Source organism: Heliangelus exortis, chromosome 2 (genome assembly GCF_036169615.1).
Source record: "Heliangelus exortis chromosome 2, bHelExo1.hap1, whole genome shotgun sequence".
NCBI lineage: Eukaryota > Metazoa > Chordata > Aves > Apodiformes > Trochilidae > Heliangelus > Heliangelus exortis.
The window spans coordinates 57,326,815-57,343,808 of NC_092423.1; the positions used below are offsets into that span (position 1 = coordinate 57,326,815).

At 40.2% G+C, this 16,994-nt stretch overlaps 1 protein-coding gene across 5 annotated transcripts in view; it reads left to right on the top strand.

The window, feature by feature from the left end:
• RECK (reversion inducing cysteine rich protein with kazal motifs) overlaps nucleotides 1-16,994 on the top strand; it is a 59,629-nt gene that overhangs the window by 2,543 nt on the left and 40,092 nt on the right. For 4 of the 5 annotated variants that reach the window (XR_011724321.1, XR_011724320.1, XM_071736260.1 and 1 more), the window contains exons 2-4: nucleotides 2,934-2,992; nucleotides 12,023-12,097; nucleotides 15,219-15,255. Coding sequence is in view for 3 of the 5 variants with exons in the window: in XM_071736260.1 (XP_071592361.1) it covers nucleotides 2,934-2,992; nucleotides 12,023-12,097; nucleotides 15,219-15,255 (171 nt within the window). In the remaining 2 variants the exon portion in view is untranslated. Of the gene's footprint in view, nucleotides 1-2,933; nucleotides 2,993-3,910; nucleotides 3,945-12,022; nucleotides 12,098-15,218; nucleotides 15,256-16,994 lie in introns of all 5 variants that reach the window. The other variant, XM_071736263.1, reaches the window with a different exon arrangement.

Here is a 16,994-nt window from a genome sequence, read left to right on the forward strand (position 1 = left end):
CATTTTGTATAAAAGGAGTGAAACTACCATAAAATTCAGCATAATGTTACTTCACTGTTACATGCTTTGGTATAATTTATAAGACTTGAAATTCAGGAGTGGAAGTGATTGAGATTGAGAACTATCCTGGGTGTGTGTTAGTTCATCATAGGAGGGTTTAAATCCACTGGAAGCTAATGGATAAAAGGCAACAGAGTATTAAAGAATCTATGCAGAGGAGTGCTTAATAAAATGTTGCCTAAGATAATAATGAACTGAAATTGTAGTGACATGCACAGTTAAACCCATGCATTGTCAACTAAGCCAATGTAAATTCTATTGATAGATTGAGACCTTTGAATTCTTAGATCTTTTAAATGTAGCAGTTATTCTCAATAAAAAAGTATATAATGAAAAATTTCTGAGCCTTAGGGTGAAACAAAACAACAAAACTAAGATTGAATAGCCAATATTTCTGTTTGTGAGTAAAGCCCAAGTTTAAGTATGTTTGATTAGTTTTTGTGGTTGTTTCGTTGTTTTTTTTTTTTACTTAAAAGAATTAATTTGCTGGATATCTTTTGATTGTGAACTCGAATGTTTTCTCCAGCACTGTTAGTGTGCTTTCAGTCTGATTGCATAGTCACTAAAATTTAGAAATATTACTGAAAATAAGTGCAACTCTTGCCTTAAGAAAAACTAACTGTTCCTAAATGTTAATGTTTTTGAATTGATGTTATATACTTCTAATACCAGGACTAATAAAATGTAGAGCAAAGTGAAATCATAACTGAATTTGAACATGGTGAAGCCTGCTAATCAACTGGGATGAGTTGATTCTTGCCACAAAATAGCTTGCTGAAAATACTGCAGAAAAACCTGGAAGATCCCATGTGTAGCCCTCAAATTATAAAGATTTTTAAGCCTGCTGTGGGATATCTCGATCCTTTTCTGCAGTGGTAGAAAATGGACAAAAAAAATTGAAGTCAATTTTACAATTTAATATTTCCATTTTATCATGTTGTAAGCAGATTTTTGGTGCTGTCATCATTTATTACTGGCATTTTGCTTTGTTGATGCTAATTATTAATGAAAATTTTTACTAGTTACAAGTCCTACATTCGCTTCCCTTTCCTTGCAGGAATGATAGATTTGTGCATTAAAATTTAGCTCAGTTCTCTGGTAGCTATTTAAATTGTGAATGTTTCAGACAGCCTTTTTGGTATGGTTTGTTGGGGGTTTTTTGGTTTTTGGTTGTTTTTTTTTCCAAATCCTTGGTATTTTCAAACTGAAGTTTTCTTTTTTAATGACCTCTCAGTATTGGAGAACTTTGGTGTTGATAGTGGTGAATTGATTTGTTGTTGTTTTGGTTTGGTTTTTGGTTTTAGTTGTTTATTTTCTTGTGACAGCTATAAGCTTTCAGGTGAAAACACTTCTAAGTTGTGAAATCATTGGTGAATTTGTGCCCCAAATCCTCCTTATTGATGCAGTCAAAATCTATGTAGTAACTAGGTATTGTAAAACACAGGCTGGATTGATGGACTAAGGCCAGTTCTATGAGGTTTACCAAGGCCAAGTGCTGGGTCCTGCACCTCAGTCACAACAATCTCAGGGGTGTTGGTCAGCATCAAGCTGAATATGAGCCAGTGGTGTGCCCAGGTGGCCAAGAAGGCCAACAGCTTCCAGGCTTGTGTCAGGAAAAGTGTGGCTAACAGGAGTAGGGAAGTGATTGTGCTCCTGTACCTGGCACTGGTGAGGCCACGTTTCGATTGCTGTGTTGAGTTTTGGGCCACTCACAACAAGAAAGGCAGCAAGGTGATGGAGTCTGTCTTAAAAGGGACAGCAAAGCTGATGAGGGGTCTGGACAAGTCTTAACAAGGAGTAGCTGAGGGAATTGGGATTGTTGAGCCTGGAAAAAAGGTGGCTGAGAGAAGACCTTACAGTTCTCTACAGGTACCTGAAAGGAAGTCATAGTGAGGTGAGTGTTGGCGTCTTCTCCCAAGTGACATCTCTAGCAATAGGATGAGAGGAAATGGCTTCAATTTGCACCAGGGGAGGTTTAGGAAAAAAATCTTAAATGAAAGAGTGATCAAGCATTGGAACAGGAAGTGATAGAGTCACCATCCCTGGAGGTGTTAAAAAAACATGTAAGTGTGGCCCTTCAGGACATGGTTTAGTGGGCATGGTGGTGTTGGGTTGACTGTTGGACTTCCAAATGTTTCATTCAAAGTGCAACAAAGTATAATATTAAAAAAGCTAATTTAAACCTTGATGTTTCGTGATTTCTTAGCACTTCAGTTCTCAGTTGTGTTCCTGTTGATGTACACGTATTTGTGCTGGCTCTATGACTTCCATCACATCTAGCAAAACCACTCTTAATCATCCATCACTAGTGAAATAATTCACAATTTTCTTCCAAGTTTTTAAGAAGCAAGAGTTCAGTGAGCAGCTGTGTTCACCTCTTTGTGAAAAGGAGTTCCTGCTCACATTTCCTTTTCCACAGATTCCTAACTGGTTCTTGTACCTTTCAGATTCTATTAGATGATTCAGTTTACAAAGGCATTGAGTCTCTGGAGTTTTTCGTGGTGGTTTTTTTGTTCACTTTTTTATTACTCTGTTCTACTTCTTTTCTGTTCTGTTCAGGTGCCAAGTTCTTGTGCAAGTTAAGTAGTGGAAATTTGGCTACAAGCAGAAGGGAGAGGAATAAGATCTCCTTTTGGAGTCAGTGTGTGTTCAGGGGTAATTCTGTGAGAGTCAATGAATGGATTTGCATCAGTTTTGGAATAAAAATTTCTCATGTTCTTTTCTATCTTCTGTGAAGGAAGATTTCTTGCTGTCATCCATGGAACAGACAAATTGTCCTGATAGGCCATCAAGTGGGTGCTTCTGTTCAGAAATGATAGTTAAGTACTTCAGTACTTTTAAATATCTTTTTCCCCACCTCTGCTTTTCCATAGGCTTGTCTTGTTGTTACCATGCAAAGGACAACCTGATGTGCCGTGATGTCTGTGAACAGGTAAGTTTGTTTTAAATTTGTTTCATCCCTCAGAATTAAAGTAGTGCCTTTAGACAATGATGGAGCAAGATTAGGGTTATTAAAAATTCTTTTCTGTGTGAATACTGAGTGTGAATCATGAGAAGTGGTATTGCTGTTACTTCAACAAGAACTTGAAGGTTTAAAATTGTAGTCCTCTTTCCTTCCGTGGGAGCCAGGTTCTGCAGAAGTTGAGGACAAATAAAGATAAAAAAAACCTAAGGCCAGGATTTGGTCAAGAAGTGATAAACATGTTGGGAAATAGGAGGGGGTGAAGGTATTTTACCCAGTTTCTGCATCCTTATGTGTTTCCAAGTTTTGGGGAATTTAAAATGAAGAACAAGATAGTAGTACTGTTCTTTCTTCCTGCCAGTTCTTGTGTCTTAGCAAAGCAGGTGGGATACTCATTATGATATAGGTGGCTTTGTGAATTGGCTTATTTACCCTGTTCATAAGGGAATAACAAAGACTGAAAATTCCAGTTTAGAACAACTTATATTTAGATTTTGAATTTTGGTTACTATGTGGTATGGCTTTGTTTGTGTGTGTATTTATATAAATTTATGTACATAGAGCATTTACATCAGCAAGGCATACATACACATAGGCACAATTTTTATATTATAATTGTGTCCTTACATCATACCTGCCCCCCTTTTCTTGTCTTCGTTACCCACTTTGGGACTATTCATGCACTGAACCTGATTATGATTAAGTTTGTATTTATCTGTGATTGTACTAACAAAACCTTTATTTTGAATTGTTCTTCTTCCTCCCTGATACATTTATAGCATGCAACCAAATCCCCTTTCAGGTTTCCTATTGTTAGGCTGAACAAGGAAAATTTTTACAGTGCCTTTGGATAAGATATTCTCTCAATTCCTGTAATTATTCTTGCAGCCCTTTCAGCATAAGCTTCTCTCTTTGACTACAGGTAAGCAAAACTGCACATGGTATTATAAACAGAAATATAGCACTCAGTCTTAAAAATGGTGTTAGTGTATGTGTAACATATATGTAAGTAAGAGAAAGATATCCATTTCCACATATAAACGAATTTAATTAGCTGGTTTATTGGCTTCCTTGAGAGGGCATTTGGAATAATCTAATTCTTCCATTACATTGGTTTTAAGTTTATCATGGGAATTTGTGTTAGCTCTTCATGAAAGGCTTTGAGCTTTTCACTGTCAAATTCATCCAGTTTCTGTTATATCAGTTCTAATTATTGTGTAGACTTTTCCGTGGTTTTTGTAAGATATTCTGATCTTGCCTCATCAGGATGATGTCTCTCTACTCAGATAATCGGCATATTTAGAGTCTTTGTGGTGAGAGGTCTGGAATAAGTCTAAAGCATGACTGCACCCCTCCAATTGTTCTATAAAGAGCTGTTTTAGTTACATCAGGCTGATGGCATCGTTTTCTGAATGATGCTTTGATATAGGCCCACAAACTGTCTGAAGAGGCTGTTCACTTACTGATTTTGATGTTCTTTGTCCTGGTTTGAGAGGACCAGGATAGTGGAACCTGCCTGGGACAGCACCAGCACCTGCCAGCCCGTTGAGAGCAGCTGAGCCTATGGGGAGGAGACAGTCGGTCCAGTGACCCAAATTGCTCAATCACAGGATTCCTTCTCATGCTGCTGAGTATAAAATGGCTCTCTTGAGCCCACTGATGGATTCTCTGGCTGGTGTGCTAGCTGGGTTAAGGCCTCTCTGCCACTGCTCCTCACTGCTACTCATGATCTGCTTCTTGTTTCCTCACTGGAGAAAGAAGAACAGCCCTCCCCCAGACAGGTCGCGTTCTGCCTTCCCAAGCCGGCCTGGCCTGGTTGCTCTCAGACTCTTGTGAACTGTCACTGAGACCCTGCACTTGGCCACCCCCATCTGCTGCCCAGTCCAGAGAAGGACTTTTCCACTTGGAAAGTAATTACCAACTGAGGAGGGAGAGTTCCATGCTTACATATTTTTATATACATTTTTCTCTTACTGCCTCACTAGTTTTTTTCTTCCAGCCTTAAAATTCTCTCTTCCTTATTCCCTTCTTCCCCCTGGGAGGGTAGTGGGGAATAGCAGAGAGTATCTGTCACATAGTTGCTGTCTAAAACTGTGACAGATTTATTGGCACCCAGTGGGCAGCTCGAATAAATTCATAGGTATGTACTTCAATATTTCCATATTATGTTTTGCTCTGAAAAGGTTGGAATTTAAACCAATGATTAATGTGTCATTCACCGTTACTCTGTCATTGCAAGTAATGGTTTATCAACACTGTTGCCCAACTTCCATATAGATCTTACTATTTCAACCTGTTTAGTGTGTTTCTGTTGCTTCTTGGTTGGGAGTGCTGGGCAAAGGGCATTGGTTTTTTTGTTGTGTCTGACACCACTAGTCTGCTCTGCAATAAGCTGGGTAGTGGCTCTGCCTGGGTACCTTGGACGGCTTCTAATGAACCATATTACAGATTATACCTTTGATCTTTTTATATGAAATTATGCATGTTCTTTTCACACCAAGTTGACCCCATTAGAGTTTGAAGGATCTGGAAATAGTTGTCTGTGTTCCTGTATGTTTCTTTGGCTTAAAATGGTGCAGGGTTTATTATCGGTAGGCACAGGTGCAGGTGTGGGAGTTACAACACAAGTATGACTACCACCCAAACTTTTACAGCAGCCTTTGTTGGTGTCCCTCTGCCCATACCATAGGTCACTGTTGTATCAGACACTGCAACAAGCACTTCTGCCATCCCTGCACCCATAGTGGCACAGGTTGCTCCTGTCGTCAAGAAGTGAAGAAAGGAAGTTCAGCCCTGTGTTACCAAAGATACAAGGGAAGAAAGAAAATCTGGGAGAGAGCTCTGAGAAAGATGAAAGACCAAGTCCTTTCCAAGAAGAGTCTTCTGCAAAAGCTTGAGCAGCAAGTCCTTCAAAGGTAGCCCTTTCCTCAACACATACAGAGGGAAGAAGAGCCAGAAAGAAATACTTTATCCTTTTCTCTGAAGGACTTACAAAACCTATGAAAGGACTTTGGCTGTCATGAAGGTGAGACACTTATCACCTGGTTGCTTTGGTGCTGGGATGGTGGAGCTGGTACAGTCTTCTTAAATAATAAAGAAGCCAGGCAGCTGAGGAACCTGGTAAGAGATGGAGGCATCAGCAAAGCAATTGTAAAGAAATGAAACACTGTCAGCTTCTGGAGGTGGTTCCTGGCATCTGTGAAGGGCAGATATCCCTTTAAGGATGACACTGAGTATTGCCCAGGCAAGTGGAATAACGTGGAAAACTGTATTAAATACCTGAGAGAACTGTTGGTGAAAGAGATGATTTATGGTGACTGGCAAATAAATGTTGATTCTGATGAGTTGCCCTGCCCCCAGCCCGTATTAAATCAATTTGTGCAGAGTGCATCATCAGCTTACTCCTGTGCTCTTTCCACAATGGTCTGGGGAGACCCTGGTGGTGACACACCAACAATTAATGAAGTGGCTAGCAAGGTTGACCAATATGAGGATACTCTGTCCCTTCATTATTCCATTGTTGCAGCCATGGAGAAAACGACTGAAGAGATAGTAGGTAGACTACGCAGGTTGACAGAGAAGTGAAACTCTGCTCCTTCCTGGACCTGGGACTCCATTGTTAGGAGATGTCCTCCTATGAAACCAGCCCAAGTAAAATGGGACATGCAGCAAGGCATTAACTGTGCAGCCATTAAGAAGATATGAAACTGTGGCCCGGACAACTTACTGCTACCTTGAGGGCTCAAGTATATGAGCTACAAGGTATATGCCCAGACCAGAAGACTTTTCCCAGAAGATGGCTGCACCAGTCTCTAGCAACAAGTGTTACAATCCCAGTATAAACCCATTCACTGATGCAACTATGAGCTATATAACTGCACCTGTTGACAGTGGAAGATAGCTGAGAGATTAGAGGTCCCCTGCCTCCAGCCAGGTAGAGGAAAGGTGTAATTGAGTTTACTGGACAGTGTGGATTTGATGACCTGGCACATCAGAACCCAAAAGGTATCAGGCCCTGGTAGATACTGTTGCCCAGTGAACACTGATTCTGTCAAATCATGTAGGGAAAGAATCCATCACAATTTGTGGAATTACAGGAGGCTCTCAAACCCTATCAGTAATAGAAACTGAGGTGAGCATGACTGGGCACAACTGGGAAAAACATGCAGTTGTGGCCAGCCAAATCCTTCATGCATCCTTGGTATAGATTTCCTTCAGAAAGCATACTTCAGGGATGCAAAAGGGTATAAATGGGCCTTTGCTGTAGCAGCTTTAGAGACCAACTGTATTAAGCAGCTGTCTAACTTGCCTGGACTTTAAGATGACTCTTCCATTGTAGGCCTGATGAAAGTGGAAGAACAGAGTTTCCAACAGCATCCATCATAGTCCATCACTGGCCATACCAAACCAGCAGAGACTCCCTGCTTCCCATACAGCACTGGGTACATCAGTGAGATGTACATTAGAGAGCCAAGGAATCATCAGCAAACTCACTCATCCTTCAACAGTCCAGTATGGCCAGCAAGGAAGTCTGATGGGCCATGGAGTTTTAACTGTGGGCTGTCGTGGCTTGAATGAAGTAACACCACCACTGAGTGCTACTGTGCCTGACATGCTGGAACTTCAGTAGAAACTGGAGTCCAAGGCAGCAAAATGTTATGCTGTGATTGTTATTGCTAATGCCTTTTTCTCCATTCCCTTGGCAGCAGAGTGCTGACCCCAGTTAGCTTTCACCTGGAGGGGAATCCAATGTACATGGAATCTACTGCCCCAGGGATGGAAGCACAGCCCAACCAACTGCCATGGTGGACTGATCCAAACTGTGCTGGAGAAGGATGGAACTCCAGAGCATCTTCAGTACGTCAATGATATTATATGGGGAGACACAGCAGATGAAGTCTTTGAAAATGGTAAAAAGATAATTGACCTTCTCTTGGAAGCCGTGTTTGCTGTTAAGAGAAGTAAAGCTACGGGACTGGCCCAAGAGTTGTACTTCTTGGGAAACATATGGCAATATGGGTGATGCCACATTCCTAAGGATTTGGTGAATAAGATAGTAGCCATGTCTCCACCTATCAAAGGTACACAGACCTTCTTGGGTGTTGTAGATTTTTGGAGGATGCATATTCAACTATACAGTGATATGAAGCCTCTATATAAAGTAACTTGGAAAAGACACATTTGTTGTATGGGGCCCTGAACAAGTACAGGCATTTGAACAGATAAAATGAGAAATTGTACATGCCATGGCCCTAAATCTGTCTGAACAGGACCAGAGATAAAGAATGTGCTCTACTGCAGCAGGGGATGATGGTCTTACCTGGAGCCTCTGCCAGAAAGCACAAATGGAGATCTGAAGGCATCCCCTAGGGTTCTCGAGTCAGGGCTATAGAGGCTTAGAAGCCGATTACACTTCCACAGAAAAGGAGATACTGGCTGCTTATGAAGGAGTTTGAGCTGCTTCAGAAGTCATCAGCACTGAGGCATAGCTCCTTCTGGTACCACGACTACCGGTCCTGATCTGGATGTATGAGGGGAAGGTAGCATCCAATCACCATGTCACTGATGCTACCTGGAGTTAAGTGGATTGCCCTAATAACACATAGAGCACAAATATGAAGCCTCAATAACTCAGGCTTGGTGGAAGTAATCAGAAATTGGTCAGAGGGCACAATGCTTGGGATGCCGTCAGAAGAGGCAGTGACTCAGGCTGAGGAAACCCCCCTATATAAAGACTTCTTGATCAGGACAAACACTATGCTCTTTGCACCAATGGATCCTGTTGTCTTGTAGAGAACCAGCAGGGATGGAAAGCTGCAGGATGGAGCCCTACGCAGCAGGTTGCAGAAGTGAAGGAGGGAGAAGGTGAACCGAGCCAATTTGCAGAGGTCCAAGCCATCCAACTTGTCTTAGGAATTGCTGAGCAAGAGAAATGGCCAACACTTTACCTGTGCACTGATGCCTGGATGGTAGCTAATGCTTTGTGGGAGTGACTGAAAAGGTGGAAACAGGATAACTGGCAGTGAAAGGGGAAAACAATTTGGGCAGCTGACCTGTGGCAGGATATTGCTGCCTGACAGGATAGATTAGTGGTGAAGGTGGGGCATGTAGATGCCCACATGCCTAAAAACAGAGCTACTGAGGAGCATGGAAACAGCCATTGGGTGGACCAGTATGCTGAAGTGTTCCAAATAGATTTAGGTTGGGAACATAAAGGTGAATTATTCTTAGCTCAGTGAGCCCATGATGCTTCATGTTGTCAAGGAAGAGATGGAACATACAGATGGGACCAGGACCAAGGAGTGGATTTAACAGTGGGTTTTATCACCTAAGTTATTCACAAGTATAATACTTGCTCCTGCTGCTGCTCCTTATTTCCTCACTGGAGAAGAACACCACCCACCCAGACAGGTCTCCTTCTGCCTTCCCAGGTAGGCCTGGATTGGTTGCTCTAAGACTGATGAGAGCTGCTACTGCGAACCTGGACCTGGGCACCCCATCTGCCACCCAGTCCTGAGCTTTTCCAGTTGGAAAGTAATTACCAACTGAGGAAGGAGAGTTCCATACTTACATATTTTTTTATACATTTGTAATTTGCTATTACTACCTCATTAAATCTACCCTAGGTTTTTTTTCTTCCAACCTTCAAGTCTCTCTTCCTTATTCCCTTCTTTGTCTTCCCCTGGGAGAGTAGAGGTTGCAGGAAAGAAGTCAGGCTTGTACCCTGTATTTCTTTTTTTATTTAAGTAATGCATAGGGAATGCCATTGACCAGGGTGCACAGACATGAATTTGGGTGTTAACACAGACAGTTCTTGTAAAGATTGTGTTCTAAAGGCATATGGTAATAAACTGGGAAAATACTGCTACTGTTGTAAAGGAAATTAGATGAGCAACACTACGAAATGGTCTGAAAGATACTTGGCAAAAAAGATAAATTTAGATGATTCAGAATTGTGTATAAAAGTTAATAAGGTAAGGTAAAAATTCTTACCAAGTATAGCTGTACAAAATAATTTAAGCTGGAAGTGTCATTTTGTCTAACCTCCTGCTCAGAGAGTCGCTAGCATTAACATTAAACCAGGCTGATCAGAATCTTGTTAATCAAGTCTTTGATATCCTCAGGGATGGGCTTTCTACAGCCTGTCTGGGATATCTGTTCTAGCACTTCATTCTCATGGTGAATTTTATTTTTTTTTTTTTTTTTTTTTTGCAGCCGATCAGAATTTCTCCTATTGCAATGTGTTACTCTTGCAACTCATCCTTCCACTGTGCAACAATTAGAACATTTTGACTTGTCTTTTCTATAATCCATCTTCCAGGTCATCCTGGAAGACAGGAATTTAAACCTCCCTGCATTCTCTTACCCCTTCAGTTTGAACGGATTCTTTTACCTTGGCCTGTCTTGGTATGTCAAAGTCCAGCATCTTTTGTGGCCTTCTATTGGACTCTCTGCAGTTCATCAGTAACTTCCCTTGCCCAGGGACTGCACAAAAGTAGGTTTGCTATTACAGATGGGACCTCATCAGTGCCAAGGACAAGAGAGTGGTTATATTCCTTTAACCTTCTGGCAGTTTTGTTGCTAATGAAGTGCAGTATGCTGTAAGCTTTTGGTGTTGCACTGGTGCACTTTTGGCCCATGTTCAACTTTTCATCCACCAGGACCCAACACCTTTTTCTGCAAAACTGGTTTCTAGCCAGTGAGCACCCAACCTGTACTGCTACATGGGGTTATTGCACTTCAGCTGCAAGATTCTGCATTTCTTCATTGAACAGCTTGAGTTTCCTGTCAGCCCATTGCTACAGCCTGGTGAAACCTATCAGAATGGCAGCTCTGCTTTCCAGTATGTTAATGATAGCTCCCACTTTAGACTCATCTGCATACCTGCTGAGGACTTTCTCTGTCCCGTTATCCGGCTCGGTAGTAAAGCCATTTGCAGTATTTGTTTGACTCCTGTATTACACCACTCCAAAGAGGCCAACACTTGGACACTGAGCTGTTGACTGCTAACCTTTGAGCCCAGGCAGTTTGTTACCCACCCATCCCATCCATGCTTCACCAGTTTGGCTCTAAAGATCCAGTAGATCATACAACCCCCCTTTTTTAAAGTCAAGGTAGACTACATACAATGTTCTGCACTTTTTCACTGAAACAGTCCTTTCATTGTGGAAAACTGTAAGGTTAAATTTGCCTTTAGGGTGCCTGTGCTGGTTGTTCCCAGTGGCCTCCTTCTCCTTCATGTGCCCTAACGTGGCTTCTGTGAGGATATGTTTCACAATCTTCCTGCAGGGTGAGATTAGGCTGAACAGCCTGTAATTTCCCTGATTTTCTTTCTTGCCTTTCTAATGGATATGGCATTAGTCTTTTTTTCAACCATCAGAAATCTCATATAGTCACCATGATTGTTCAAAAATGATAGCAAAGCTGCCTTGCAATGTCAGTGGCTTGCTTAACGTCCTTAGTTGCATCCCATCCATAACTTCTGCATGTTTATTTTGCTTAGGTGGTGCTTAACATGCTCTGTGTAGTAGTCATAATTAGTTTTTATAGTTCCTTTAACTAGTCTAGGGTTTTTTTCATCTTTATTCCACAAAACTTACTTGCCAGGGTTTTTTTGAAGTTTAGTTGCCTGATGTCATGTAAAATGTAGCAGAAGCTTAATTAAGTAAAGAGAGTTGTATAATATTTGGATATGTGGGGCAGAAATCCTCAACGTTTTTCATGCTGCCTATTCAAAATAGAAACTTCTTGATTCTTATGTTTAAGGAGGAAATTCTCATTCACTTTAAAAATAAAAATTTCTTCTTCATAAAAAGTAAAACATTTGGAAGACTGTAGATATATAAAAGAAATTTTTTATGTTGTTTACATAATAACTGTTAGCCAAAGCTGCCAAAGGGTAGATAGTAGTGAAACTAAAAATTATTAAATCAATTGAAAAAAAGTGTTCACTGTGTAGTTACATTCTGTATTTTTTAAGATGTGGTTTTTTTCTTGCAGATTTTGTCCTCTAAGAGTGATTCCCGTTTGAAGCACTTACTACAGCGAGCACCAGAGTATTGTCCAGAATCAATGGTAAGGTTTGCTGGTTTTTTATTAAAGAAAACAAACTTACTAATCTTGTATAAACAAAGTTTCACTTGCAAAAATAAGGTTTAAAATTACTTGTATTATATTTTATTTTATCCTTACTGAGTTGTGAGCTAGTAAAACACATGTGCATGTTCAAGCTTTTCTTCTTTTTATGAGGGCTAGAAAAATTCCTGTAATGAGATTTAAGATTTAATCCTCAAAGTAGGATTTTCTTTTTTTTTTTTTTCAAAGCCACCATATATTACACTACTTTCAGTAAGATGGGACTTGACAGTTTTTCTAGGTGTCCTGGTTGTGTAAGCTGTGAAATGCAATGCAAATCAGACCTGTGCTGTAAAAAATTGTGCAGGGTGATTGTTACTTGGATGATGCAATGACATAAATTAGACCATGCCATGTGTGACACAAAGCTACTAAGGCAAGGAGGTGACAGTAATAGCTGCTCTGAACGGCTTATGGCTGTATCTGACAAACTGAAGTAATGCTTTTATTGAATTTAGAATTTAGTTTCTTGGAAGCTTTCCAGTGTATCACAAAAAAATGAATGTAACCTGCTCCCAGTTTTAGAGATCTTATCAGGAAAGGGAGAAGCATTCATTGAGATTGTAAATTCTGTTTGGCAGCTTAAAATATCTCAACTCATTTACTATCAGAAAGATCTGCTTTCCTCTTAAATTTTTAAGTCTTAAAAGTATTAACACTGTTTCCAGATAGCCTAAAACATATGCTCAGCTTAAATGGGCAATGTATAGGAGCAGTAAATCTGAGAATAACACTTCATAAGCAACTTCGCAAGAGTGTTTGCCTGTGAATCCTTTCCTCCGATGTGTCAAAATTAATGTTTCTTCAAAATCTTATTTTTGTGGATCATCATCTCTAAGGTCTTGGAAAGGACTTGAAACATATCGAAGTGGTGAATAGCATTTGTTTTGTTACTGTTTTCTTTATCTTTTATTCCCAGATAGAAAGAGCAGGGTCTATCTGTGTAATGGAGGAGTGCACTTCTTAAGATATAACTGGAGAGTGCCTGAAAGGGGGAAAATGATTGACACAAGAATTTTTAAGCTTAAAATTACAAAGGGCACGTTTACTGTCCAGGGTGTATTTTTAATTAATATTATTGAACTGGTAATATTTACTTGTTCTCTTGTAATTAATTAATTTTACCAATATCTAGATACAAATATTTTACAGTTTAACTTAATAGCGTATTTGCTGCTTTCAGATACTACCTGTTGGAGAGGTGTTCTAGTGATGTTCTATAGTGATCAGACAGATAATAAATTTAGTCAGATGGTATGTTTTCTGGAGAACTAGTTACAGATACTGTGTTGCTTATGTTATTTCAGGTTATATAATGGGGTATTGCACAGTAATTCAGTAGCTTCCAACACAAACAGTGACTTTATCTTAGAATCATAGAATCATTTGGGTTGGAGAAGACTCTTAAGATTGTTGAGTCCAACCATTAACCTTCTCATAAAGTAGAGGTAGTTAATTGAATCAGTGGGGTGGAACTAGTAGAAGTGGCAGCTCTTTACCCCTTTCTTTTGAGCTGACTTTGACTCATACTCAAGTGGAAAGCTCACAGATACAGAGGACAGTTTTTGAGATCATTAGATACAGATCTATTACCACTTTAGTAAGTAATTAATTCCTATGATGGCCGAATCACTGCATTACAAAATGGGTTGCTGTTTCAGTGCTGCTAAATAGAACTTTTAATTTTGTTTTAAAGAACATGTTCAATACTCTTTCACTTAAAGCTCCTTGTGGTAGGCTAACCTTGGCTGCATGTCATGTGTCCACCAAGCCACTCTATCACTTCCCCTTCTCAACTGGGCAGTAAGGAGAAAATATAATGAAAGGCTCATGGGTCAAGATCTCTCAGCAATCATCATCATGAGCAAAACAGAATCATCTAGGGAAAGTAAATTTCTTTCCAGTTAAAAGGTCAGAGTAGGGTAACAAGAAATAAGAACAAATCTTAACACCTGCCTTCCACCCCTCCCTTCTTTCAGGTTGCACCTTCACTCCTGACTTCTCTACCTCCTCACCCAGAGCAGCACAGGGGGATGGGGAATGATGGTTGTGGTCTGTTCATTATGTGTTGTCTCTTCTGCTTCTTCCTCATGCTCTTGCACTACTCCATAATGAGTCCTTTGTTTGGAATACAGTCCTTCAGGAACAGAGTGCTCCAATGTGGGTCTCCTATGGGGCCACAAGTCCTCCCAGAAAACTTGCTCTGATGTGGATTGCCCTCCACAGGGCCACAGGTTCTGCCAGGAGCCTGCTTCAAGTGTGGGCTTTCCACAAGCTGCAGCTTCCTTCAGGGCATATCCACCTGCTCTAGCATGGGATCCTCCACAAGCTGCTGTGCAGATATCTGCTCCCCCATTTACCTCCATGGCCCACAGGGAGACAATCTGCTTCATCATCATCTTCCCCACACGCTGCAAAGGAATGTCTCCAAAAAGCACAGAATTCTTCTGCCTTATACCATCAGCCACTTAGGTCATTTAGCAGGAACTGTGCTTGGAACCAGAAGTGCTTTGCAATTGAGCTGAACTCAACATATCCCTCTTTTAACTTCTTATTTTAGTAAACTTAATTTATACAACTCTTCTTTCCATGTATCTATCTTTCTCTGAAACTACATTTCTCTGGGGTACCTTAAAACCTCTTTATTTTGTTTTGTGTGTGTTTATATGTGTTCTTTGAGGGGAGGGATTTATCTGGTAGAAAGGAGTGCTAGACCAGTAAGCTTCTCCTGAGGTCTTGGACCTAGAGAAATTTTTATCCTTTGTCTAAACAGTTGCTACTTAAGCCTATAAACAATGGGGGCAAAAGTTGACCAGCTAGCATATTCCATGTAATTCCAGATAATCCAGTTGATTCCTTAACTCTGTAGCAGCCTTCTCATCAAAGCAAATGGCATTCAATTTATATGATATAGCACTTCTTCAAATGATGTTTTAGGCATAAGGTGTTTTCAATAGGATATTTAAAACCTAGGGTAAATATTCCAGAAGTGCTGTTATGTGTCTCCCAGAAACTCTTAATCTGTAGACTTACTTTTGCTTAATTGCATTTTACTTTTCAGGGAGAAGTATGGGGTTGTATAAATTCTTCTTTGCCAGGTAAGAAATACTGGTTTACTATTGAATGGTGTTGCTTTTTTACCATATGTGTATTTTCATGTTGGACTTACTACCTGCAGCTGTAGATTTCATGATAATTTAACTTTCATTATGCTTCCATTATAAACTGCATTTGGTGTCTAGTTATCTTTAGTCTAAAAGATACATTTGCATTATTTTTTTAACTGCTTTTTGTTTCCTAAAAAAAAAAAAAAGTTCTAAAATGCTTAATATATATGTCTGTGACAGAGTTTCTTTTCTTTAAGGTTTCTCTATTATTTTTAGTTCAGTATACCTTAACCTGATCTATAAAATAGTGGATTGTTGCAACTTTGCCTCTAAGTACAATATAATTTTGAAAATTATAGCACTAGATGGAAATAGTAAGAACTAGATAAACAATTTAAGAAGTGGAGAGTCTTTAATCAAGAGCTAAACTACTTGGTGTGGGTGGATTTAGAAAAAGCATAAATCACAAGACATGACTCCTATGTTAAGAAATCAAAAATAGATGAAATTTGGCTTAAACAGTACTGTTGTGTCATATGTTCCTTCTAAAAGGCTTTGAGTGAATTAGCACCCTATGGCTGAAGAAGTGGTATGTGTGGCATGTAGTCATTTGGTACGTTTTGAAGAGACAATACAAGAAAGAGGGCACAAGTAATCTGATTGGAAGAATCCATAACATTGTCTCGGAGAGAAGAGGGTGTCATGTTCCAAAGGCTGGAAATGTGGAGGTTCTTGTTGGATCCCACCAGGACAAAGTAAAGAAAACACCATATCAGGTGCTATTACACAACTTTATTGACCATAAAAAGTACTGGGGGGCATTAAAACTGTAGTTGTTACAGGCAAAAACAGTAACTGCAAAACCTAGTTCTATACAGAAAAAGAGACAAAGAAAGAGGTAGATAACAGAAAATTGCCAGTCATGGATCCAGCATTGGGCCAGCATACCAGGGAAGGGTTAATGTCAGTGGGAATTGCAGCCCCCACACATCACAGCTGCTTTTATAGGCTGGTTTTGCTCAATTATTTCACAATGATGAGTAAGCCATGGTTGAGACTATCAGACTGAACAACTGGAGCAGACCTCCACCCACTTTGCTCCTCAACTATTGTCTCCATATGCAGGCCCTAGGCCATATGCAGGCCATAGGCTCTAGAGGAATGTTAACAAGTATTTGTTCAAGGGCTTACAGCCGTGTTGCGTTCCCTGTGGAACAGTCCCTTAAAATTATAGCTGTAGAAGAGAAAAGAGAGGAAGAAAGACAAATAAAGAAGTCACCACCCAAAGTTTGCACCTCTAGGTCAAGATTTTTCTTCTTAGCAGAGTCAGCAGTCTCTGGCTTTGTGGCCTCCTCTCTTAAGAAGGAACTGTTTGTTGCTTCTTAAGTCCTTCAGACTGTTTGAGACAAATGCACAAAGCATCCTGTCCATTATAGAGGGGTCCAAGGGCGCTGGCTGATTTCTTAATTTGCCCATCAAAATGTCATGAAAGATACTGATAAGACTCTCTATGCATCTGTGTTTTTAAAGCTGAAAAAGTGTATTTTAAAAGTGTATTTTAAAGGAACTTTGTTTACAATAAATGCCTACTGGTGATTATTCCCCATTGATTACAATGATCTTTAATTACCTTTTTTCCAATATTCTGGAGAGCAGGTAGGGAGCTGGGGATAAAGGAGCGCAGGGGAACAGCAGCGAAGCGAGGAGCGGGGGAAAGAGAGGAGGGGCTG